The following is a 25,771-nucleotide window of genomic DNA, read 5'->3' on the forward strand; positions in this document are numbered from 1 at the left end:
TAAAATTGCCCGAATTCAAGCAAGCTCTTGAAAGAATCTAATGCAGATTGAGAATTCATAATTTGGCTGAACCCCAGAGCATTTTGTAATGTTTCTTCCCACTCATTGTGGTAATCTAAACGCTGTTTATCGTTTGATTGTTGTGAATTCTTATTATTTTTCTAGAACTTTTTTAAAATCTTGCTATTACAGAACTTTCCCTGTGTAGAATGCTTTTAGTTTTCAGCTGTCACCTCTGGATTTAGAAAAGGTTTGTCGAATGAATGAATATATTTAGGATGTATTTACAACTTGCTGGGAATCTTGCAAAGAAATTACCGAAATTAAAAGTGAAAGTTCCCAATATAAAACCGTACATTTTTATTACAGTTTAGCAAATCAAATGATTGTTTCAGTCATTGTATATTATAGCCATCTTCAGAAAGCTATACCATATTGAAATAATGTGTTTCTTTGTAATTTATTTGTCAGTTTTAAAGATCTTTGGGTTTTGAAGAAATGGAGGAAACCAACATGAGAACACTAAGTAACAAAAGGACAAAGAAAGAGGTTTAAAGATACTGTATGAAAACAAACTATTTCTGTTCGAGTTAGAAAGCAAGTAGTTGCTATTCTAATAATAGATTATTTCCATCATAAAAGTGGATGTCAGAAAAAGCCCCACATATAAATATATTGCACTAGCAATTCAGTACACCTTGGGCTTTTTAAGTTCTTGTACCTTTACTGTATGGCCTGGGATTCCTTCAGGGAATATTAGCACCTCTAATTATTTACTGTTTTTATGTTACTGTTATTTTCTGTTTTAACTCAAAGCTTATTAATTTATGCTTCTAAGGAGGAGGACGCAGGGACTGGAGTGGCCATTTCAGTGCTATTTAGTAGCATAGTCTGGATGCTTGGGATTAAAGTCGTCCAAAGCTTTTTCAATGCACCAGTTTGAAAATTGAACCAAAAAGTGATAATTCTATTCATTTTTGACAGTTCTGTCAATAGTCCTATTAAATTTTCCTTTCAACTTCTATGTGATTCATACTCCTTCCTTTCCAAGGTGCCTTTTCAGCCTAAGATAAACAGAGCTGCTCAAGGAAGGGTAGTGGGAGCAGGAAGAGTGAAGGGAGTGGTTTGTTTGCCAGGGTGTTGAAGTGGCTGTTTCCTATGCTGATTTCTCCAATTCCTAACTCCTTGTAGAGCTGGGTAGGTGATCACTACTTGGCTAGAGTATCTAATTTTCATTTTAAAATTAATATTTTTAAATTCTCTGCTTTTGTAAGTAAATAAGGTTTCTAACTTGCAGTTACGTCCTGCAGCAGCGAGGTTCTTGAAAAAACAGGATTTCCTGGGGATGAGGTTGTTTATTTAGGATGATATTTATAAAGCATCCATAATGCCTTTTAAGCTCCTTAGCATATAGTTAAGATCCATTGATTTTAGGTCACTTAGAGAAGTGCAATTATATACCTAAAACTTTTACCCAATGAAGGAGATTAGAGACTTCTCTTGTGGTGTGTTTTTTTAGTCATTGTCAGTAAAGTTCTCTTACAGGTTAATTGTGTTATATATAAAAATATTTAAAAAATCAGAAATAGACAAACCGTTTCTTTGACTGTCCTCTTTGCTGAACAAGAATTGTATTATTACACAGATCAACCTTCTGATTAAGTGCGGAGTGTGTCTGTTTAAAGCTAAGTAAGCTGTTTCTATAAGCTTTTGTACATGGCTCATTCCAAATCACATATTACAAAGCTACCATGTTTCTTTGACCTGTGTCGGTTTTGTCTACAGGGAAAAGTTGTTTCAACTTGATAGATGACAGGGAACTTTTATTTAGATGTGCTGAACGTTTGTAGGATGTCTGAATTGTTTGTATAACAATAGGTGTTTGCTCTTTGAGAAGGATTGAAGAAAAAAATGGGTTTTCCTTTTGTGTGGGCATTCTGCTTGGACCAAGTGGGAGTGCCTTTTCCTTGGATTTGTAGTATTGTGAAGTGCAGTTTGTTGCTTTTGTTAAAAGTTTTAGGCTGAATGATGTGCTTTGCAAAAAATGTCATAGTTGATTTGTCTTTCATACTGAGAATCTCAGGGATCAGCTTGTATTAAAATCTATGATTGGAGAATAACATCCTTCCAGTAGTAAGGTACTAACACCCCATTATTTCTGGCTGTGGAAGCTGACAGTCATCATCAACGGGGTAATGCAGTCATCAGAGAGGGGTTTTGGCTTTGCAAATGAGGGAAAACACTATAAAACAGCTGGTCATAGAAATTAACTTTGAGTCAGTGATCAGAAGCTCAAGGTAAACAAAAGAGATAAGAATGTGCCAATCTTGGAAAGGTAAACTTTGAGAAATCAAGCAGATTGGTTTTTCAGACAGAGTGCAGTTCAATTGTCACAATATCTTTCGACACTAAAAACAAACAAAAAAGTGTTTCTATAAGAATAGCAGAAAAAGTGAACAGACAAATTCAGAGAAGAAATGTTTTAAAGAAAAATTACCACCCAGACGTAAACCTAAAAGTGTTTGTGTAAGATCTATCTCAGGAAGTCCCTTAAGCACCACTTGCTGCTGACAGGAAGTTACATCTGGAAAACAGCTATTGTACCTTTGCCTTTTTCCTATATTCTTTTTTGAAGCATTCTCTGCTTTCTGACACTGGATAGCATATGTTTAAAAAAGTTAAAATGCAACCTTCTTAAAGTATTTAATCTTCTATAATATATTTTTCCTGATTTTTTGGGAAAAGTATTAGGAAATAGTTGTGTTTTGGGGAGAAAAATGGAAAAAAAGATTGGCAATACTTTTTAAGAAAATCTGATTCCTTTGGAGGGAAAGCTTTGCTAGAAAGCTCCAGACAGCTTCAGATTTTTTTAGCCTGTTTCAGTGAATAAGAAAATTATTTACACCAGTCAGAAGTGATTTGGGGTACAACCTCCTGACATCATTTCAGCTGAATTATTGGTAGCATTTTCTGTCATGCACTGGTATCTTAGTTTGAAAGTTGCTTGGTTTATGCTGCACTTACTGATCTGTTTTTCTACATTAGGCTTCATTGCTGCAGTGACAAAGGTGGGATGATTAATTCCAGTGATCCATTAGGGTGATACTGTTCAGGAAAGATATGGTGTCAACAACATCAAATTTTAATTTTTTTAAGTTGATATTGCTGAGGCTGATTGAGCCAAAATAAGGTAGGTTATTATTAATTGAGCAAAAATAGGTATTTTTATAAGCTAAATTTTGCTTGCATCTCATGATAAAAGAGATTGCTTGAAGTACTTGCTTTATTCACAGTTGAAATCAGCATCCATTGTCTGCTTGTATATGCAGAACCTTGCTGCTTAGCAGTTTAGTCTATCTAACTGCTTTATTCCAAACTCCCCTACAATAAGAGATGTGTAGGTATAGGCTAGCACATTTATCAGAGTTATCATAGAATAATAGAGTTGTGGCTGGAACATACCCCTGGAGATCATCTCGTCCAGCCTTCTATGGAAAGCAGGGCCAGTCAAGCCAAATCTTGGAATATTTCCAGCAAGGGAAGTTGCTGTCCTCCACCAGGGAACCTATTCTAATATTTAATTGTACTCACAGAAGAGATTTTTTACTTATATTCAGACAGAATGTCCGCCATCGCCTCTTATCCTGTTGCTGAGTATCGCTCTGAGGAGAGTATTTCTATCTTCCCTGTAACTACCTTGTAGGTACTGGAAGAGTGGTCAGGTCCCATTCCTACCCCTTCACTTGTCTAAGCTTAATAAATCCAATTCCTTTAACGATTTTTCCTGTGACAAGTTTTCCAACCCTGTGATCACCTTGATGCCATCCATGGGAACATCTCATAATTGTTTAATGTCTCTCTTGAGACAGTTTATAATTAATGTTTCTGTGTGTAACCTTTGTTAGGTTACACAAACACAAAACACAACCCATGTTGCCTTTGCAGATGTTTTTAGAATATTCCAAGTCCTACCAAGGTTAACCAGTATATACATTTGGTTTTGTAGAAAATTTTTCCAGCCCTTACTCCATGGAAAATATCCAGTCTTCTTGAAAACAGCGATACCACAAAACTGTTGGCTTTTCTGCCTATGAGCTCATCTCCTAACAGTGATATCTTCGGTTTTACAAACTGCTGACTGTAGTAATTTGGACTTTCTACCAAGTAGTTAATTGATAAGTTTCTTCCCCTCTGTCCTCTGCTTTATTTAGTATGGTACAACCACACTACTGTATGTGGGAAAATGCTTTCATAAATATAGCTGACTACAAATTGGAAACATATCTTCGTCTCTTCTGGCTCTTCTATCAAACCACTGTCATTATTCAATTTTTGAGGAGGAAAAAAGTGGAAAATAATTACTTACCATGGGTTCCCCTCTGTTATGTGTGCCAGTTACTGCATGTCTTGCAGACACTGCTTCCTATCCTGGAGGAGTACTCTGTGCCCAGGCATCCATGTAACGCGGCAGCACATGTGCATTCAGGGGCTGTGAATATCAATATAAGTGTATGTGATTGTAAGTAGGAACTAAATTGTCTGAAACTGTAAGTAAGAACTAAATTGTTCATTAAAGCATTTAACTTTTTTTCCCCTCCTCTTACAGCATGTGTTTGCAGTTTTCACAGTAACAGTACAATTTACCAAACAACTGTGGTAGTTTAGTACAGTATTTGATCAAAATGCTACTTAAGAATAACAAATTGAAGTCCTCAGGCTAATCTGAAGTACTTCCCCATCAGCTAATTATTCTGTTTTGCGAAGTAGTGAAAGTCTGACTGACAAAAATACCATACAGCATCTGTTTCCTAACTTACTTGCATTTGCAGAACAGACACTTAGCAGAGCACTGTGCACTAAAGTGTATGTCAAGTGTGCAGTAGTGGTATGGTGTAATCACCTAATTTTGGGTTTGTTAGCCCTACTATTTTACAGGGTAGTTTTCTATCCATTAGAAAAAACAAGTTTAAAAAAAAAGGAAAAAAAAAAACACAGTTAAGAATGATGCAAGTTTTCAGTCTTCATCTGCACAGGTTTTTTTATGTACAGTTTTGCAACACTGTGTATGTATGAGAAAATTTTTGGTACTGAAAGTTTTGGATTACACCGTGGGCCTTTGGATTACTCTTTGTGCAAATTGTCATAAACCCCCAAGGAGATTTGAAATTCTGAATTGTTAAGAATAAATGGTGCTGCTCCTTCTACAGGCTGTACATTGCTACAGTATTTCTGTGAGGAATTTAACCTCCCAGTTTTGTTAAGTCTTCCTGGTCATATTTATTTTAATGAGGTCTTTCTGATAGGGAAATGCTCACACTCTCTTTCTCTCTCAGCTTTTGGAAAATAGATGATAATGATAACTTGACCTGGTTAAAGAAATCTGTGAGGGAATAGAAAATTTGGACCCAGGTTTTCTAACTTCCAGGCAAATGCCTTAAAAACTAGATTTCTCTTTGTATCTGTTACTGCAGCTTTTCTCATTGGTATTTTCCTTTGTACGTGTGATTTACTGGACAGAAAATGTTTTGTCTTTCATAGGATGTTATGTCAGTCTTTCTTAATGAGGAACAAATTACACACCGTAGCTGTTCATGAACAATTTAAAGCTTATATGCTCCAGCTAAGGTTCATCAGAACTGGGTGAAGCTGAGTAACCACTGATTTCAGAAGGCTTGGGAGTATTTTTTTTAAGACGTCATTGTTAGTACCCAACAACTCCCCAAAATATGCTTATTTATTATCTGCTCCATTGCTATTTTCTCTTTCACTCAAGAAGCCTTGAGTATTACATAAAGAAAATTATAGGAGAAACTTAACTGTGAATCAAGACACAACTATATAGACTTCAGTTTGCATCCTGCTGAACACTGCAGTTCTCCATAACTAATTTTTTCAATAAAATTTAGCCTTGGAAGTTGTTTTCTGGTGGATGGAGCACTCAAAATGCATTATCTGGGTGGCATTGACTGCATTGACTGTTGCATTTCAAGGTCTCTTTTTGTTGTACAAATGTTTCCCTGTCTTTAAAGTGTTAGTAATGTTACTGCTTTGTTTAAGCTCGCCAGTAAAAATTTAAGAGCTTGGTATTACAGGTTTGGGGGTTTTTTTTGCCAATTTAAAAATAATTGGTTCCCTTTACGTAGAGTTATTTTCACTAATAGATTTAGTTCTGGATTATTTGACTGTGCTTTTTCTTAGTCCATGTTATTATTTCCATGATACCATAAACTAATGAAGCACAATGTTGCCTGCATACAATACCCAGCTGCAAAATTAGTTCTGGTAACAATGGAGAAAAGTGAGTATCACTGGAAAATGATACTTGCTTGTGGAAGCAGCTGCCCATGAGCTCACCCTCTGGAAAATATCCTGGTGGCTCCACAGCTTAGAGAGCTTTTTTCAGTGCACAGTAGCACAAATGTGAGCCAAAGTTTGAAAAACTAGTGCTGTGTGTTTGCTTTGGCGTGGGGCAGCCCTGAGTCTTTCGTCTGAGAAACAGGTCTTGCAGTCTTTTGCTGAAGGGTGTGATTTTGTCATTCCTTGGTACAAAAGAAACTGATTCTCATCTGTTCCTATTATCACATCATATATGTAGAATAGTTCAACATATCACTGCCCAGATACAAGCTTGTAGCACCAAAAAAAAAAAAAAAAATCAAATATTCATCCTTCTTGCTTTAAAAGAAGAGACAGAGAGGAACAACCATAGAAGGGTGTTGCTTGGTGTGTAATTACAAAGAGCATGTTCTCTTACATTCCAGTATATTGCATTCAGTTTAATTTTTTCAACATCTATCAGTTTGGTATTTTTCTTCCTACCCCCCCACTACCTACCAAAAGCCCATTTCCTTACACTTTTATTTGGAATTTACGGGACCTAGGCTAACACTCTTTCATCCTTTTTGTTGCTTGTGTATCTCTTTGGTCCTCATATGTATATTGTCCTAGAAAATAGACTGTTTGTCCTGAAGAAATGCTAACAGCCACTGCTACAGAGTTGAGAGGGAGTTTATACCCTTGATATCAATGGGAATAGCTGCAGACTTGGTCAAGGTAGCTGAGCAGTGGCCTTGATCCAGCTGCTATAAGGCATATTGCAGTATAGAGGCTGTGAGCAAATAGAATTTTTGCAATTGTAACTTTGACTACATTTTGCTGTGCCACTGGACAAGAGGGAACAGTGAAGAGCTACTGTATGGAATCTCAGTCTAGGTGGGATCTCCAAGCCATGGAGAAATCTTGGTGACTCAGGATATACTCCACACTGCTACAGAACCACTGCAATACCAGGAAAATGAGAGTTCTTCCCTCATTCTGCTGTGTGAGGTGCCTGGCCCACGATGGCAGCAGGCAGGGTTAGGAACTCTTTGAGTGTGTGGGATGATGGCTGAAGCAGTTTCCAGTGTGGCTGAACCCTTTGTAATGGGTAAGTTCAGAAAAGCTGAAAATAAGAATTTGGGTTGTTTTTTCCCCTCTAAAATATAAGTAAGACTGAGATGTGGAAAGAAGGCAGATGTAAGCAGAACCACGGTGCTGTTTGTGTTTCTCTAGTATGATGTGTGAAATCTAATATGAGATGTAATAAACTAGTATGTGTACTCATAACCTTCACAAGAGTGAGAAAGGACAAAGGAACAGCAGGTATTGCTGCTCTTGACAGACCTACAGGAAATGGTTTTCTAATCAGATAAAGTTGGGTTTTTTGTTTGTTTGTGGTTTTTTGTTGTTGTTTTTTTTTCTTTTTATCCCTCTACTCTTGTATATACTTCGTTAATCCAGGAAAGCAAACTCTTAATTACTCTCTCTTCCTTTAAACTCACTCATTCTTTGGTTTGGGATATTATTGTGGTTGAGGAAAGTTGAAGCATATCAGCATATTTAATCCATGGGTTCAGAACTTCAAATGACTATTATAGATTACAAAAATGGAGGGGGGGTGTTTTCTTTTGTTAAGAAAATAGAGCAAATAAAACAACTGTTGAAAACATACATAATTTTTGATGATACATCATTCCATCTTTCTAGAGATAGAAATATGTAGAAATGGAAATGAAGGCAAATTCAAAATGGTTTTTAGAAGGTGCTTTTTGGGTGAAAACAAAGGTTATCCTTAAGCTAAGATAGTCTGAGTCATATGAACCTCTCCTTTATAAACCATACACAAATCTATGAGATATATTACTTCTTCAAGAGAGCATTTTTAATATGGGAAGAAAATTTTTGAAGGACTGATCTGTTTTAGTGCAGGAAGTTAAACAAGACTAAAACTTGACCTGATTTCTAAGCATCCTTTTTCTTTGTTTTAACTCCAGCATGACTAGAAATTCCAGTTGTTTATATGTTGCTCAGTTGTTAATCCAACTCTAGTCCACTCATTTATGAGGACTAAATGTCCCTGTTGGTTTTGGTGGGGTTATTGGTCACTGCAGCACTTTCCTATCTATCATGTCAGTGGGTATGACAGGGATATGGTTCTTTCATAGTTCAAATTCACAGATTGCTGGGGGCTTGAGAGGCAGTTTAGTCATGGTCCTATGGTTTCCAAGCAAAGCATTTAATGGTTCAAAACAAACTTAATTTGTTCTGGCTTATTGCTGCTCCTTTTTCTGTTTCTTCATTTTTTAATGATGGGTCATATGATTTCTTCACTCATTCCTCCTAAGCAGTGTAAGACTTTTCTGTCATGCTTTAATAAATAAGCTAAAAAAGTAAAGAAATTAGGTATTGCAACCTGGCTAATTCTGGACATAGCGCAGTGTGACCCACTGAACCACTTACTTGTCAAGGTGGCAGAGATTTGAAAAAAGAGATATGAAGCAAGCTCAGCACGAGTGAGAAAAAGTCTTGCAAGGTATTTCCATAAGGGATTCCTAAGTCTCAGAGCAGAAACATTAATGAAGGTCTTCCAGAGCGCACTTCAGATATGCAAAATTTCATGACAAGACTGAATCTCAGCTGTAAAATGATGTGATAGCAAAGTATGGGGTGTACTGAACATGGGAATGAGGTTTTGCTCATGCAGATACTCAGTACTGCAAATTAAGAAAATTTCTAGGTTTGTGGGTTTGGGGTTTTTTATTATGCTGTAAAGAAGAAAATTTCTAGTAAGTCACATGGTTTTCTTAGATTTGCTAGACTATGCTGGTGGTCTGTAACTTGTAGCTCTGTATGATAGTAATGAGACATTACTAGAGAACACATAAGAACATTTTCATTTGAGGAAAGAGTTTATATTTTCCAGGTGGAAATCTGATTTCCAAGGGCTTGGATTGTGGGGGGGTTTTTTGTTGAGTGGTTGTTGTTTGTTGTTTTTTTTTTCCTGCGTAAGTTTGAGGCATACTTACAGCCAGGAGATGATGTGAAAATAATTTGTTTTCACTGTGCAACCTTAATACCCTTCCAGTGATCTGATCATTATCAGTAATTAATGCAGGCATACTGAGATTCTCTCAGAAGCAGTTTGCTTAGGTGTGCTCCCTGCATTTCCTTCCCCTTTGAAAATCTGTGCTTGACTAGCACAGCTGCGTTGCCTTGCGTTTAGTAGGTGGGTTTTGTTGAGGAAATGTGATGTTGTAAAGCTAGAAGAGTGAAAGCTAGACAGCAAGCTATTTTCCTGGAATTAAGACTGTTCTTTTCAAGGCAGGGCAAGAAAGCATGGGGCAAAGGGGGAGTCATTAATTACAAACATGCTCAAAAAACAGTATGGAAAATCCAGTGTGGAAATACGGTAGATTTTTATGCTGCACAAGTTATTTTCCTGCTCAAAAGAATGTTCTCTTCTTTGTTATGTAATAAAGAGGCACTAACTTTCCTGCACAGGTCACAGAATAGTTTAGGAATATGATAAATTAGAGTTTGCCTTTTAGCTGACCCTAAATGTTTGAGCAATCCTTAAAAAAAATCAGACCAAGATAATGTTTTTGACACACTAGCAAATAGCTGCAGTGGCCCCTGAATGGAGCACATACAGTGATTTCTGTTCAGTCTACAGCATCCTTAGCAGACTCAGTACATTTTGTTCTTGATGGAAAACCGACATTTTTTCATGCCCTTTTCTAAATTAAGGAATCAATAAATAAAAATCTTCTCTTTATGCTTTCTTAAATCATTACATAATCAAGCCTAAGTATCTTCTCCTGATGTCTTCTAGCAAAGTCAACCTGGCACCAGAGCCAAAGCTGCAGTAATTCCTTCCAGCAGTGACTGGTGGCATGGCAGGGGGCTCTGGTCACGTCCCCACACTCACTCCACCAGTCGGGGCAGTTCTCACCCTCTTTTTTTAGTGTCCTTGTTATGGTCCAGCAAATTGCTCATAGTAGGCATTAGCCTAAGTGCACAAAAGCTTTTCTTTCCTTTTTTAAGAGGTGTCGTAGGACTCAAGCAGTAATTATAGAATTTTTCAATATGCAAATGCTCTCCTTTGTTTAGTGGGTCCAGACCACAGTGGGGGTAAATATATTCGTTAAAAATTATGGAACTCTTTCTGTTTGAAACACTGGATCAATTGGTTGACTGATTCATTTGTTTCAGGAATTTATCTCTTGGATTTGATCTACATTGATTCTGCATATCCTGCTTCAGACAGCATTATGGAGAATGAACAAAGATCCAATCAAATGAACAATATCCTCCGAATAATAGCTGATCTGCAAGTCTCCTGTAACTATGGTTGGTAAATTTTGTTGTGCCTATTAAGCCTTAGCTAAAATTTCTTTAGTACAATATTGTGAAAGGAGTTTTCCCTTAGTAAAGGCAACGCAAGAGGCTAACGTTGGTAGAGTTGAACACTGATAAGGGAAGTAGCTTCCACTCCTGTGTAGCTTCTGTCTTACGAGTAAATTGGGCAGATAAATATGTATTCTAAATTGTAAGAGCTGTAACAGAGGTTGTGTAGAGTTTACTGCTACATATGGGCTACTTTCAAGACATACTTTCAAGTGCAGCTATTGCATTTGTGTTTTACTCTGTTTCCACCAGAGGCAATCAGGTTTTTTCCCTTTACCATGCAGTAGTATTTTTCCTTTACCATGCAGTAGAAACGATATCTGGAGCGCAGAATGTGTCATTTCATTATAATTTTGTTGTTAACATCTTGATGATACATTTACAAAATGAAATACAAGTATTTCAGTCTATACAAGTTGTTCAATTGTGTTAAGCTTTTCTGCATACATTGCTTCTGGATGAAGTGATAAAAATGAGAGGTAGTTCCTTTTGTTAATGCGATTTTACTCTAAAATTAATTTCTTCAGTTCTAGCCTGCTAGGGAAGCGGTATGTCAAAAAATGTGCTGAGTTTGGGGTCTTGATTAATACTCAGCGTACTTTTGGGGACTTAGCATGACTTTTCATTGCTTAAACATGAAACAAGCTGATAAGCCTTGACAGCAGCTATACAATGAATAAATTCAGGACATTTAAATGCTACAGTTTTGGAGAGCTTAGGAAAAAAAAAAGAAATGTTAGATTGTGAGAACATGGGGTGAGAACTTAACTGTGTATGCTGAAGTATCCAGCCCTTGTCCTTTGGTATTGTTGTCAACTTTGGTATTTTAAAGTATTTAAAGGTAGGGACTAGCCACAGTAATGTATGATTATGAATAGCTAGATTACTCAGATACCATTTTCTTGTTGAGAGTTTACTTTTGTCTCTGAATACTTTGAATGACAAAGAAACCTCATTATTTCAGTGACCTTTGCCTTTTGACAAGGTGCTGTCAAAAGCACCTTGCGATGCTGTGCATTGAGTGCTTTTGTTAAAATCGGGATGAAAATTAAAATATGACCTTGAAGAAACAATGTTCTGGAATAATGGGTGCCTTTAAAACAGTTGTCTGGGAGCATAAAAGTTAAGTTAGGTACTACAATTAGGTACTACAATTTCTGTCTGTGCACCATGGGTCCAGGGGTTTTTCTGTCATTCTGAACTTATTGTCTTTCATTCTTGGTATACAGCATTGTTATTTTTAATTAATCATTTAATAATTTTTAAGTCTCTTCAATTCTTGTTCATAAGAGAACCACTAATAGCCATGGCTGCAGGTTTTGATCTTCCCAGAACAATGAGTGAAAATTCTAGCCGGGTTTGCAGCAAATAACTCTTTTCCACCTGTTAGATAGAGATCTAATAAAATCCATGAACTTTCCTGATGATTAAATGTATCTTTGTTTGGTTTAACAACTGAGAGCATCAGTTTTGCTCCATTAAGTCTTTAACATCTTCTTAGAGTCAAAGTAGTATTTCTGCCTGATTTATTCTTTAGGAAAGTTCAAATTCTCTGTTTCCATTAAGGTAACTGTGAGAACCAGAAAAAAACCCTGAAATAATAATCGATTTTGGATATTCATCTTCTTTGTTTGTTTGTTTGAACACTCCACAGATCATCTGACAACACTGCCCCATGTGCAAAAGTATTTGAAGTCTGTCCGTTATATTGAAGAACTTCAGAAATTTGTAGAAGATGACAATTATAAGTAAGTACTGTTCTTTTCTGCAGGCTTTCGAAATTTAGAGGAAAGATCACTTGGTTCTTAGTTTGGTTAGGAGCTGAACAAAAAGCCCTTGGCTGAAGATGTTTTGGAGTGTTTCTCTGTACTATCTTAGAAAAATAGATTTAAGAAATGTTTTCTATAAACAAATGATACTATAATATTTGGAAAAAATACAAGTAATTCCATTTTAAATTTTAATAATCATTTAACTTTAGCAGTAGCCTTGCTGATAATGCTGTAAGATATTTGATGTATCTTAAAGATCATTTAGTACTTTCTGTTTTGATTTAGTTATTTGTGAGACTAATTCAATCAAGTTTAGTGGTTTTCTTTCTAGGCTTCACTATGACAAGGAAAAACTTGACTAAAGTCACAAACAGTATCAAAAAGACGGAAAGATTAAATTCTTACCACAAGAAAGTTGCTGCGGCTTATATGCACTGGAGAACTTTGATCTTTTTCTACTGTGTTTGTTTCATCAGAATAAAGCTTTAAATTGAAAAAAAACCTATTAATTTAAATTCATCAAAACTCATCACATCTAACCTTAAAGAAACTCTCATTCCTCATTCATTTTTGCATTTGATAAGAAGTTTTTGGATTTTCTTTTGAATATTTGGTTGCACATTTTCCTCTCACTTTCCCCTAATGGATCTTTAGTTTTATAGCATCTTCTGGTCCTGTGCCAGAATTTTAAGCCTTGAAAATGCAGAGTACTAAGTTTTTAGAGTGGGAAAGAATCTTCTCTCTCACCCTCTTTCCAGTGACCGCTCTTTTTGAGGCCAGGGACAGCATTAGTGCTCTCTGCAGAGACGTATGTGTGACCGTTGGCATGAAGAACAGAACTGTCTCACTACCAGGCTGTCAGGGAAAGAAGCTTAGATAGTTGCCCTAAAATGTACTGGCAGAATCCCAACACACGTTTTGCCAAAGGAGAACCTCAATTACACTGAAAAGGAAAATTTGGCAGCCAGTTTATATAAACAAAGCTTTTCTCTACCACTTTTTGTGCTAGTCCAATTGCTTTCTTTAGGTTCATGCTTGTCAGCAAGTAGGAATGCTCCAGAAAACCCCTGACAATGATGTCATATCCTAAAAATAACAGATCTTTCTTGCGCAACCCATATACTGGTTTTTTTTGCAGAAACTGCCCAGTTATAGCAGCATATAACATTGTGGCACCATGCCATACCCTTTCCTAACCTGGCATGCCTTGCAGCCATTCCTAAACAATTTTTTCGCTCACCTTCTGGTATCATTAGGGCAGTCCTTTTATTCTCCACAGTTGTTCTTTAAGTAAAACCAGTTTGAAGATTATCTTTTGTATTACGGTGTTACCGGTCTGGACAGGAGAGTCAAGGTTGGAATCCCGTTCCATAGGCTGCTATTTATACCTCTAATTCAGTCCTTCAGAGAATAATTATTCAGTCCTTCAGAGATATTCCAATATAGTAGTAAGATGATTTATAGAAAAATCAGTTCAAATTTGGGTTCAGGTAGGCAGGATGCTACAGAAAAGCATTTTAGAGAAATTAATAGGCAATTAAAAGGTTATACTGACTCCTAGCAGTCCTGGTGCTGTAGAAGTGTGAGCTGTACCATGTTACTTCTAGTCCTATGGGAACAGGAATTGAATGGCAGGTGCTTAAAGTACTAGTACTGATAACAGTGAACCTTGGCCACAGTCCATCTTGAAAAGGCCTCCCAGGCAGCTCTAGTCCCTAGACCTTTTCCACCAAGAATTGCGGTCAAAGGCAGGGGGAGGGGAAAACCTTCACTGCTAGTGTGAGATTCACGGTGATCCAGTGGCCACATGGTTCAGGAGCTATAGTTGTGGCTTGACTGCCTCTTCTGCAGGATACAGAGTAGAATCATAGAATCATGGAATTACTAAGGTTGGAAAAGACCTCCAGAATCATCAAGCCCAATCTTGGACCAATCACCACCTTGTCAACCACACCAGAGCACTGAGTGCCACAGCCAGTCATTCCTTGAACACCTCCAGGGATGAGGACTCCACCACCTCCCTTGACAGCCCTTTCCAATTCCTGACAGCCCTTTCCATGAAGAAATTCCTCCTGATATCTAACCTAAACCTCTCTTGGCACAGCTTGAGGCTGTTTCCTCTTGTCCTGTCCCTTGTTCCTTGGGAGCAGAGCCCAACCTCCCCCTGGCTTCCACCTCCTGTCAGGGAGTTGCAGAGAGCGAGAAGGTCACCCCTGAGCCTCCCTTTCTCCAGGCTGAGCCCCTGCAGCTCCCTCAGCTGCTCCTTGTGCTCCAAACCCTTCCTCAACTCAGTTCCCTTCTCTGGACTCACTCCGGTGCCTCAGTGTCTTTTTGCAGTGAGGGGCCCAAAACTGACCCCAGGATTCAAGGAACAATCACTGCCCTGGTCCTGCTGTCACACTATTGCTGACGCAATCCAGATGCCTTTGGCCTTCTTACTCACCTGGGCATACATGGCTGATCTTCAGCTGCTGTCAACCAGCACCCCCAGGGCCGTTTCTACTGGGCCGCTCTCAACCCACTCTGTCCATCCCCAGCCTGGAGCATTCTATGGGGTTTTTGTAACCGAAGTGGAGGAACCAGCACTTGGTCTTGTTTGTCTTGGCCTATCAGTGTCTCCTGTCCAGATCTTTCTGCAGAGCCTTGCTGCCCACCAGCAAGTCAGCATTCCCACTCAACTTGGTGTTGTCTGTGAACTTACAGAGCGTGCACTCAATCTCATCGTCCAGATAATCAGTAAAGATGTTAAACAGGACTGGGCCCAGAACTGATCCCTGGGGAACCCCACTAGTGACTGGCCCCAGATGGATGTGGCCCCATTCCCCACCACTCTCTGGGCCCAACCATTAGCCGGGTGTTTCCCAGTGAAGAATGCACCTCTCCAAGCCATGGACTGCCAGTCTTTCCAGGAGAATGTTGTGGGATTCTTGTGGACATTGAAGTTTCCAGTAACCTAATGTTGCTGGACCTACTGTTGTAGGACCTACTGTTTAAATGCTAGACAGGCAGCCAAAAATGTTCCAGATATGTCAGACCCATTTTGTTTTGTGTGCAGATTGTGGTCAGAAATGCCCTGAGGGATAGCTTTGAGGACTGCACTGCTTTGTTGTGACTAACATTGTCATTGTCTCAGGAAAGATGAGTAAGTTTAGTTCAGCCTCCTGATGGAGCAGCTCAATTTCTATGTAAGACTGTTCTTTGTCTTCATTCACTTGCTTAATATCAGAAGAATTGAGTAACAGTGGCTTTACTGTCCTAGCAGTGGTTTCAACCTGTACTGGAGAGCATACTCCCATGAAAGAGAACTATGTTCAAGACTGGCTCCCTGTTTTATTTTCTGCATTATGTTAGGTTCCATTTTCCTTCTTTTCAGGAAGGTTAGTCTAAAATGAGCTCTATAACGACACTCAGTAGCAGAGTATTATTTAAGACTGGGTTGAAATAAAGGCCCATCCAGCTTACTTTTCATAGCATAACAGCCCTAACACTTTCCAGGAAATATTTGGAATATCATAAACTTAAAAAAGAAAAAAAATTGTTGTCATATTCCTACTATGCAAGAACAAAGCCTTCACAGACTCTTCCTACACCTTATTCTGTATAAGCTTTGTCTTAATGCCCAGTGGTAAATTGGTGTTTGTTAATTCAGTGACTTTCTATGCTACTTTTTTTCCTAGAGATTTTACTCTTAGTTTTTGTTTCACCTTACATTGTTAATACTAACTCCTCGGTTTTGGAATTTCAGTTTCTTATGGTCAGTTTTTGAGGCTGATATCTAGGATTTATCCTGACATGTCTCTTAGCTGAACTCTTGCAGTATAATTTTAAAATGTCAAAACTTCATATGTCAGCACTTAGACCTTGCACTAAAACTAGGCTTCCTTATCACAGTAAAGCAAAGAATTGTTTTTGGAAAAGAATTCCTAAAAAAAAAACCCAAAACTTCTAACAGTACTGTGATATTGGATGAATATATCAATTTCTGATATGAATTTCTGATCATACACAGGTGCACACACAATAATGTTTTTATGAGTTACGAGTGGTTTATTAGACATGCTGGAAGCAAGGTGGGTTTTTATTTATAGTAATGCTAGTGAATGATGTTGGACAGTCAGTTGTTAGAATGTCATTGGAGGTGTGAGGATCTGAATGATGAACACTGGTGGGAAGCACATCAGGTGTCAAAGTCTGCACTGACCTGTTGAGAGTACAACCCTAAGCCTCTCAGGGGCCAAATGTTCTGGCTCCAAGAGTCCTGTTTGGCAGACACTGCTCATGCTGCTGGCACAGCTATATGCACGTGTGACAGGAGGATGGCACATGCATTTGTGGAACCTGCGCTGCTCCAGGGAAAATGCAGTGTCAGAGGAATTGCAAAATTGAATTTGGGTGGTGACAAAAAAGGCAAGACTGATTAAAACTGTACTGTCAGTCAGTATCTCTACTTAATAAAAACGATTTTGTTTGTTTCCACCCTTCTGGAGGAGAGGGGGAGTAGAAGAGAATGTGGCTCAGGAATGATATCTCACTGTCAGAACATACTCCCTTTTCTCACAGTTTATTTAAAATATTTTTTTAAACGTGTCAGCATGACTATTTTATATTTAACAAAACTCAAATTTAGGCTCGTATTTACTGTTCTTCTTTTAATAAATCCTGTATTTTCCTAAGTTGAAAATAGCTAAATTGCATTTTTGTTGTTTTGGAAACATAGTAGAATTCTGTGATCATTGAAGTCAATGACCAAACTGTCAGAGACTTAGGAAGGGGTGAGATTATGAGTCTACTCTAGCATAACGAAACAGAAAAACAACATTATCTAACTTCACATTTTCTGCAGAGACGACCAGTGGAGAGTGATGTAATCTGGTTTTATAGCACTGAAGACTCATTTGTTGCTTTGTCAGTGAACTTTTAAGTGCAGCACACAGCACAGGTGCTTTCTAGGTAGTATAATGTTAACATGCCTCTTCCTAAAACTTTGTTAAAAGCATAAAGATGTTAGGTCTTGCTTTCTGCTTGTTATCTTCTGCTTTTCTCCTTTACAAGAATAATTTTAAACAGGAAGAGAGAAATAGTATAGTGCAAGTAGTTGCATGGAAGTTGATCTTACTTGCTTTTGTCATTGAAGAAGGTATAAGAATGTTCTTGCCTTAAATCTGATAGCAGGTCATAGCACTTCCCCTGATGTACACATTCATAGACAGTATTTCACCTGTGCTGTTTTTCAAATGTGCCAAAGCTGTACTGGATCTTGGACCTTGATATGCAGTAAGCTGATGATGGTACAAAATGTAAAGTTAGACAAGTGATTTCTGGCCTTCTTGAGTATGGGAGGTAGTCCTGCTACACTAACTCTAGATAATGCCTGATTCTGTAAATAGTTATCTGAAATTATAGACTGGACCTGCTTAATGAGTGTGCTTAAGAATAAAGCTAGTCTCTAATCCTTATGTACAGATTTAAATTCCTTTTAGTCTAACAAAGCAAGAAGTTTTCAGGAGGAATGCATTACAAATCACATCACTGTGAAAGAAAGAAGCGATTTGCCTATGCGGACTGAATTGCAGTCATATCTTTTTGCAGTAGGCTGATCAGACAAATGTTTCCACAGTGACCAAATAAAGTGTAGCTATTGCCCGAGGACTAATAAAACTGAGTAACTTATTTGATAGCAGGGTAAGGAAAGAACATCAGAAATGAGCTCCTCAAAGCTGGCAGAAACTAAACATGCTATTTTTACATATGGGGAAGAACAAGTAACATCTCCCCTGAACAGGTAGAAATAGAAGAAATTAGCAATTGTGGAACAGTGATGGGTTAGCAGGAGGAGGGTTGTCTGCTTCTGTTTGGAGAAAAACAAGTTGAAATACATGTTCTGCTTTGCCTGAGGACTTTGGTTTGTCAAATATGGGGCAACCTGGTAAAATGAGCTTAATTCCCAAATTTCTCAGTATCTGTAAATGGCACAGTTCTGCAGGAGATTATTTATTTAAAAAAAAAAAAAAAAAAAAAAAAGTAAAAAGCTTTCTGTGCAAAAATCAAGCTCACAGCATGGGAAAAATAAAGCTCTAATATAAGTGAGGAACAGATCGTCTGAAAAGTGAACAAAGGAGTAACTTCTGGGCAAGGGATGCAACTGGAACATTTCTACAGACATGGAAGAGATAAATTTACACTGTAGGGCCCTGTTTACAGGGAAGGACTTCATTAAGTTCTTTTGCCATTTTTCCATACTAAAAGAAATTCCCGTGTGATCAACGTTTGAATCATGCGCTTTTATTATTGTAACTCTCTCATTGTTGGTTTCTAGGGGAGTTATGGTACTGCTTCTGGGTCACAGAAATCATGCTTGCAGAAAGATAAGGTAGCCTGGAAAGGAACAATTGATTCATTACCTACTTGAAATACATTACTTTGGGTAGTTAAAAGAATCTAGTACTACCAGAAGAATAGAAATTCACTAACATGAAAAGTGACCATGTGTTTGTTAACTGACTTCACACTGAAACAGAGTTGACAATGTTTTTGAATACTGTGAAAAAGGAACTGGAAGGTATTCCCCATAATCAGGAGTAAGGAAAGTGATAGTTGGGCCATACATGATAGTTTGAAATTCTCCCATAGGTTCCTTTCCCTGTCCTTCTGCACGTTTTTCTGTGCAGTCAGAAAGCCTTTCCTGGGTGCGCAGCTGGGAGCTGCTCAAGAACTCCACAGCTTCTGTGTGTGTTCAGTGCTGTGTAGTGACAACAGCTATTTCCTTTGGGGTTATGACTATTCCTTTAAAACTTACTTAACACTGTAGTCCTCCATACCTTTTTGTCAACCTGTGTGTGCAGAATAAAGGACTCATGAATGTCGAGTGCCTAAACTTGAGAGGTGGCAGAAGTGACATGAGGTGGGAGATGGAGACATGTTGGAGTGGTGGGATAACGCCAGAACGAGTGAGGGCATCACAGAACACGTGGAGTTAGGCAGAGTGGCATATAATATTTTCTTCCAATTATATTCTTTTCCTATTAAGTGTTGGTTACTTGGTTACTTTTCTGTAAGTCATAATAACTAAATAACTATTTCTGAGTGCATGTTTCCACATGGTAACAGAGTAAATTCACTTTCATGCTCAGAGGGAGTAAAATGCTTGCTGTTAGTTTTGTATCTAAATTATTAAGTTTCGGAGGGTTTTTTTTCCAGGTAAAAGACTATATGTACTTAACGGTTTTACACTGAGAGGGAGGATAAAGTAACAATTTCCCTTTTTGTTTTCATAGATTTTCCTCACAGTTTCTTTCTTGGTTCTAACAGATAGTGATTTACTTTGAAAAAAATGATTGTTTTGTTACATCACTAAATAAATAACTACACTTCCAAGAAAGGAAAATTCCTACTTAGCACTGCCAAAATAATTACTTTCAACTTTTATTGAGAATTTTTTTTTGTTAATTTCTCTAAAAACTTGTTTTTCCAGATTGTCTTTAAGAATTGAGCCAGGTAACAGCTCTCCTCGACTGGTTTCCTCCAAAGAAGATCTTGCAGGTATAAAACATTGTTTGAAAATTTGAGTAAGGAAATAATTTTAATTACAGAAATCTTTCACTGAAGTGTATGAGAAAACCCAGAGGTACATCAGTAGCATGAGTCAACAATAAGAATTGCTGACTTAACTTAGAAACGGTTGCAGGTCAAGGGATGACACAGGGTGCTTGCTAGCATTGGAACAGATACCAGATTGTGGAATTTTTCACAAATGCTTGTATTTTCATGATTATTTAATAAGTGATGATAAAAGGGCCGTCTTTCAGTACAAACAAATCAGTGCGAATCACATAGGAAATTGTCCTTTCAGATTTCCGTGTGATCATATAAATTTGAGACAATTTCATTGTGAAAAACAGGAGGACAAAAGATTTGTAACCACTTCTAGCAACATCTAAAAATCTAGAGTACCGCCCATAAGTTGACCAAAACTAATCTGTTTATTTCTATGAGCAGACTAATCAAACATCAGACTGTATGAAATGTACCTATTGCTATAGGAGCCATTATCTCAAAAGCTGTTCTGTTTTAATCTCTTGAACCTGAATGGCCAATTTTCTGTCTCGTTATGTTAAACCACATGTGAATGTAAAAGACTCACAGGGTCCAGACCACATCTGACAAGCAGTTTCATTTGGCATTCAAAATGTCTTTTCTTCTCACTGAATGAGAGAAAGATAAAGGAAGATACTAAATATGGAAAAAAAGAGAAAAAAAAAAGGGGTGTTGGCAGCTGTCAAATGACCAGTTTTTTATAGGGAACCTCTTGTTTATTCAGGAGTGTGATTGCTATTCCTAGAGCTAGATAAACAGTTGGCCTGGTCTTCAGTTTCTTCAGGAAGGTGCTTTCCCTCTTCCCGCTCAATGTTCAGTATTATTAGTTGTTGTAGGAGCCCCTGGTGGTCTAATGGAAAGGCGCCGCGCTGTCACCGTGGAGACCCGGGTTCGATTCCCGGTCAGGGCCACTCCCGGGCAGGTGGGGCTCGTCAGCCCTTAAAGGCAACCCACCTACGTCCTAAGGACCTCACTGCCACCGTCCAAGCTCGCTTGGCCCCGGCAGATGAACCTTAGGATTAAAGGGTGGGCTCAGTTCCGCGCACACTGTGTCTCACCTAAAAAAATCCAATGCGCAGGCTGGAAGGTGGAAAGACCTTCCCCGGATCTTCGCTCGCGAAGACTGGCCATTATATTTTATTATTATATTATTATTAGTTGTTGTGGAATAGGAATAAGGAAATAGTTCAGAGGAGAATTTTTTTTTTTATTTTGTGAGTTCAAAAGTGGTTCCTAATGAACACGTGCATTTGGAAGTTTACTTCTCTGCAAAGGTGTTGATACGTTTCCAGGGTATCAGGCTTCTGCTGAAGTACCAGGCTTCTGCTAAGCAGTGCCCACAGCACCAAGGCTGTCTCTCCGAACCCAACCCCCTGCCAAAAAGGCCAGTAGGCTGGGTGTGGACAAGATGTTGGCAGGGGCATAGCCAGGACAGCTCACTCAAGGTGCCCAAAGAGATATTCCATACCATATGACGTGCTCATCAATGAAGGCTAAGAGAAAAAGAGGGGAGGGAGGCATTTGTTACTAAGGCATTTGTCTTCCTGAGCATCTGCTGCAATGTTTCAGTCAGGCTGTGACTGCTCGTTGCCTGCTGATGGGAAGTAGAGGATAAAACCTTTTTTTTCTTGGTTGTTTTTTTTTTTTTTTTTGCTTCTGCATGCAGTCTTTCCTTTTCTTTGTTAAATTGCCTTTATCTCAACCCACGAGGGTTTTTGTATCTCATTTTCTTTGCCCCATCTTGTGAAGGATGGAGAATGATAGAGCAGCTGGGTGGGTACCTGACAGGCAGCCAAAATGAACCCACCACATCATGTCATACTTTCTTTTGCTTTTGTGATTCTTAGCTTTTTCATACTTGAAACTAAGTCATTGCCTCTCATATGATTACATATTACATGTTTAAAGCAGACATATGAGTAAACTTTTTTGTTTTCTGGCTTTTGCTTTGTACTGCTCATGTTGACATGCTCAGTATTTGGGCTGTGATGCTAACATTTCATTAGGATGTTTATGGAAGTTCTAACTTGGTTCATAGCAGCATAGTATATGATCATTGCCAATACTCTAATTCTTAATCAAGGTCTGAGACTTTATTGGAACTATAAAGGAAGGCAATTAAAAATACAGTTCCAAAGTTGGAAACAAGAACTTTGAACTCACCTGAACTAGGCAAGTAATATGGCGTGATACTGCATTGAAATCAGCTGGAGTCCACAAAAAAATGATCATGACAATGTTCAGTAGTACCTACTCAATTGAATATGTGATCATGTAGTATCTGGCAGTATTAAGAGAGGATGAATTTTCCCATCTGAGTCTGCAGTGCCCCTATGTGCTCTGTAAGGTTGGTTTGTTCAGAATGAGAATTAATGTGGATGACTAGAAACCAAGTGCTGACTCATTCCTGTTACTCCATTTTTCTCTTAATATTTCCTTTGAAAGCTTGACTTGACCAACTTGTGGACTGCTGTATTTCTTGCTCAGCTAGAGAGTTTTCACTTACTGCCAGTTAGACAATGAATGCCATCAGCATTTTGTAATACCCACAGGAATTTTTCAGTGACCTGCACCTATGTAGTTGCAAAAATACTACTAAAGGGAATCTGGTGTATTTTACTGAAAAAACAGATTTATTTCTGGAGGAGGCTAGTTAAATAAGTTAACATTAATTTATATTGAAATTCAACTACGCATGATGGTAATAATTTACTGTTTATTCCATGGCATTAATAAGTAGAAATATAACCATATGGTAGTCTTAAATAATTCTGAGCTAAAATACTCAAACATCAGTAATGATATATTTGACTGTAGAGAATTAAAAATAGCACATTTGAAGGTATTTCAGTCAATTTTAATTGGTTTCAAATTATAGTTTGAGATTAATTCCACTTCAAATGTTGTGTGTCATAAGTAAGTCCTTTGCAGTCAGCAAGCTGTAATGATAATAGATGATTTCAAAGTCCTTTGGGCAGTAGTTTAATGTTCCAGTCAGTAGTTTAGGTCATGTGAGTCTGGTTATAGTAATTTTAAGGTAAAATACAGGTTCTTGACCCATAAGGATAGTCATCAGTTCAATTCTCCCAGCAGTCAGAAAGTTAATATGTTCCTAATAGCAGTTAAGTCTAGTCAAGTTCTGCCTGAGACCTGATGCATCCTCACACAGGTCAATGTGTGTTTCCAGAGACAGAAAAAAACCTCAATGTCATTGGTAATAATTCCAAAGTCCGTAATGGACTTAAGTGCAGGAAATAGTGTCATGTTCATGTCCTAAAGTGTAATTGTTTGTGTTCTTGATGGAAATGGATTTTACTTGGATTTTACCGTGACTTTATCTTCTACCAAATTTTCTTTCTTTTGAAAGAATATTAACAGTTTACCCTAGCTGGCGATATTGTGGGTTTCTTTTTTTTCCCTTAAAGTATCTTTATGAGTGTTAGGCTCAATAAAAACAGTTAAATCCTACAGTATTTCTGGAAAGTACTGGAGAAAAACCACGTGTCCATTTTCCGCTTTGTTTGCCAATTGGTTTTCCAGTAAATTTGAACAGGAGGTAGGCATCTGATTAAAGTGACTGTCTCACTATAAGCTCTGTTTTGTATATTAGTGCCTAAGAGGGTCTCATTTAATTACCAAATGCATATATAATTGTGAATAGTGCTTTCACAGGAAGATTTCATGTCTTCCATAATGCTGCAGAGATTCTTCTCTCTGGCAAGTAGCGTTTAAAAAGGAGCTTTAAGCGGCTTAGTTGAATGCTTTCAGGAACTGTGTGATTCACACAGCTTCCTTGGCAGCAACTTAAGTCTGTTCATTCTGCCTTGCTGTGGTTTGAGAGAGAGAGAGAGAGAGAGAGAGAGAGAGAATGTAGCTGGAGAGCTTATAGTATGCTAACTGTTCACAGTTTCCAGTTGAATTAACTGTAAAAGACATCTGTGTTCCTGCAGTGTTGGCTGGAAGGTGCTTGGCATTTATGGTACGGCCGTTAAGTTGTTTTGGAAGGTATAACTCAATACATTTTCCCAGAACAAAAGAAGATTTAATGCAATATATGGTAAATAAGTTAGTCTTCTAAGCATCTGAAGTTGCTCAGAATTCGCACATAAAGTGTAGCTCGGGAGAGAAAACTTTATGTATGTTCTGTATTACCATGTTTCTTTGAAAAGGTCACAGCCCAGTGCTAATTAAAATTTAGAAAGTGAATACTCTCTCTCTGGCATATGCCATGTTTATCCTGTCTTGAAGAACAATATAAAAAGTTAAAATAGTATTAAAATAATTATCATATCCAGAAAATTGTATCTAATACTGAATCAGAGACCGATCTTAACAATTCTGTGATTGTTAACAAACCCCTTCATTAAAGTAGCATCTAGCTTTAGAGTTAGCGTTGAAGTTAGCAACAGCCAGGCCTCTGCTGTGGGTAGCCTTTGTTTTGGGTGTTTTGTTATGCAGTAGTCAGGGATGGACCCTCACCTCCTCCTTTTTTTATTTTTTGTTCCCCAAGTAGGTCTTGGTGTAATTCTTGAGAGGAGAATAATTAGACCAGAGTTTTTATGTTACTATCCTGCCAGGAATATGGAGTAATTAATCTGAAACAGGTATATTCTCTTCTTTGTTATTGGGGTAAAATTCAGCCTGTTGTGCTGCGTCCATTCAGCTTTGAGAGCTAGCTCATAAACAACTTTTAGTATGTATTTTAATTAATTAGAAGAGGTAAATTTATTGGATGTAGAGTATGTTGATATGTAGGAGTTAAAAATGTAGAAACAGAAGGAAGAAAGACTGGGCTGTTTGCACATTTGTAACCCTCTGAAGTAGGTATACTACACTAGTGATACCTCTACAGCAGTCCCAGAATTTTAGAATAAACCTCCCCCCACATCGTTTTCCGTGTAAACACTGAGTTTGACATTTAGTTTTCCATTTGTTTTACTGGTTGCTTTGGCAACTAATAAATAGTTTTGCTAAGTGCATTTGCAGCCAATCATTCGGTGGAAATGAGGATTGTCTAATCTTTGTGCAAGTTCTTGGTGATTGCTTCATGTGCACAGTGTCTGCTTTTCTTACACGGGACTTAAGGTAGAAATGGAAGCACTAAGTTTTCTTTACATGAGTTTGCAGACAGTCCAGGAAACTCTGCTCTTTCATTTCCAATCTCTTCCTCTGTGATACTTTCCAGACAATTTTTTATAAGTCATTGGAGTATTTTTGAAACAAATAATACTAGACACATCTGTGGGATTCACATGTTATCAACCACTAAATCCAGCCAGAATTAGTGTACTTGGGTTTTTTCTTAATATATCAGAGCTCCACAAAAATCGTAGAAGAATATTCTATCAAAACAAATATAAAGTTTCCAAGGAGAGGATGATCATGCTCGGTTTTTAACTTAATCACTTTCTATTGCTTTCTGTGACTTCCTTTATCAAAAAGTCTAATGTCCGATTCATGGATGCTTATTTTAACTGCCAAGCTGTTACTCCCAAGGAATGCTAAGAACATACAGAACAGCCAGAGGACGAGGGGCATTTCTATGCTGTTTTGGGGGGTTTAGTTGTTTTTGGCTTTTTTGGTTTTGATTCTTTTTTCACATCAGTCCCCTGAAATAGTTTCTGTAAAATTTGGGGTTTTTTTATGAATTGGTTAATGTATTTGGTTGAACCCAAACTTCA

General features: G+C 37.8%; 1 protein-coding gene across 6 annotated transcripts in view; it reads left to right on the top strand.

The window, feature by feature from the left end:
- The window catches only part of RALGPS1 (Ral GEF with PH domain and SH3 binding motif 1), an 88,938-nt gene that overhangs the window by 42,636 nt on the left and 20,531 nt on the right, over positions 1–25,771 (top strand). For all 6 annotated transcript variants that reach the window (XR_007629442.1, XM_050320061.1, XM_050320060.1 and 3 more), the window contains 3 exons: positions 10,531–10,668; positions 12,380–12,473; positions 19,969–20,036. Coding sequence is in view for 5 of the 6 variants with exons in the window: in XM_050320061.1 (XP_050176018.1) it covers positions 10,531–10,668; positions 12,380–12,473; positions 19,969–20,036 (300 nt within the window). In the remaining variant the exon portion in view is untranslated. The remainder of the gene's footprint in view (positions 1–10,530; positions 10,669–12,379; positions 12,474–19,968; positions 20,037–25,771) is intronic.

Source organism: Myiozetetes cayanensis, unplaced genomic scaffold (assembly GCF_022539395.1).
Source record: "Myiozetetes cayanensis isolate MyiCay16 unplaced genomic scaffold, myiCay2020 scf23, whole genome shotgun sequence".
Taxonomy (NCBI): Eukaryota; Metazoa; Chordata; class Aves; order Passeriformes; family Tyrannidae; genus Myiozetetes; species Myiozetetes cayanensis.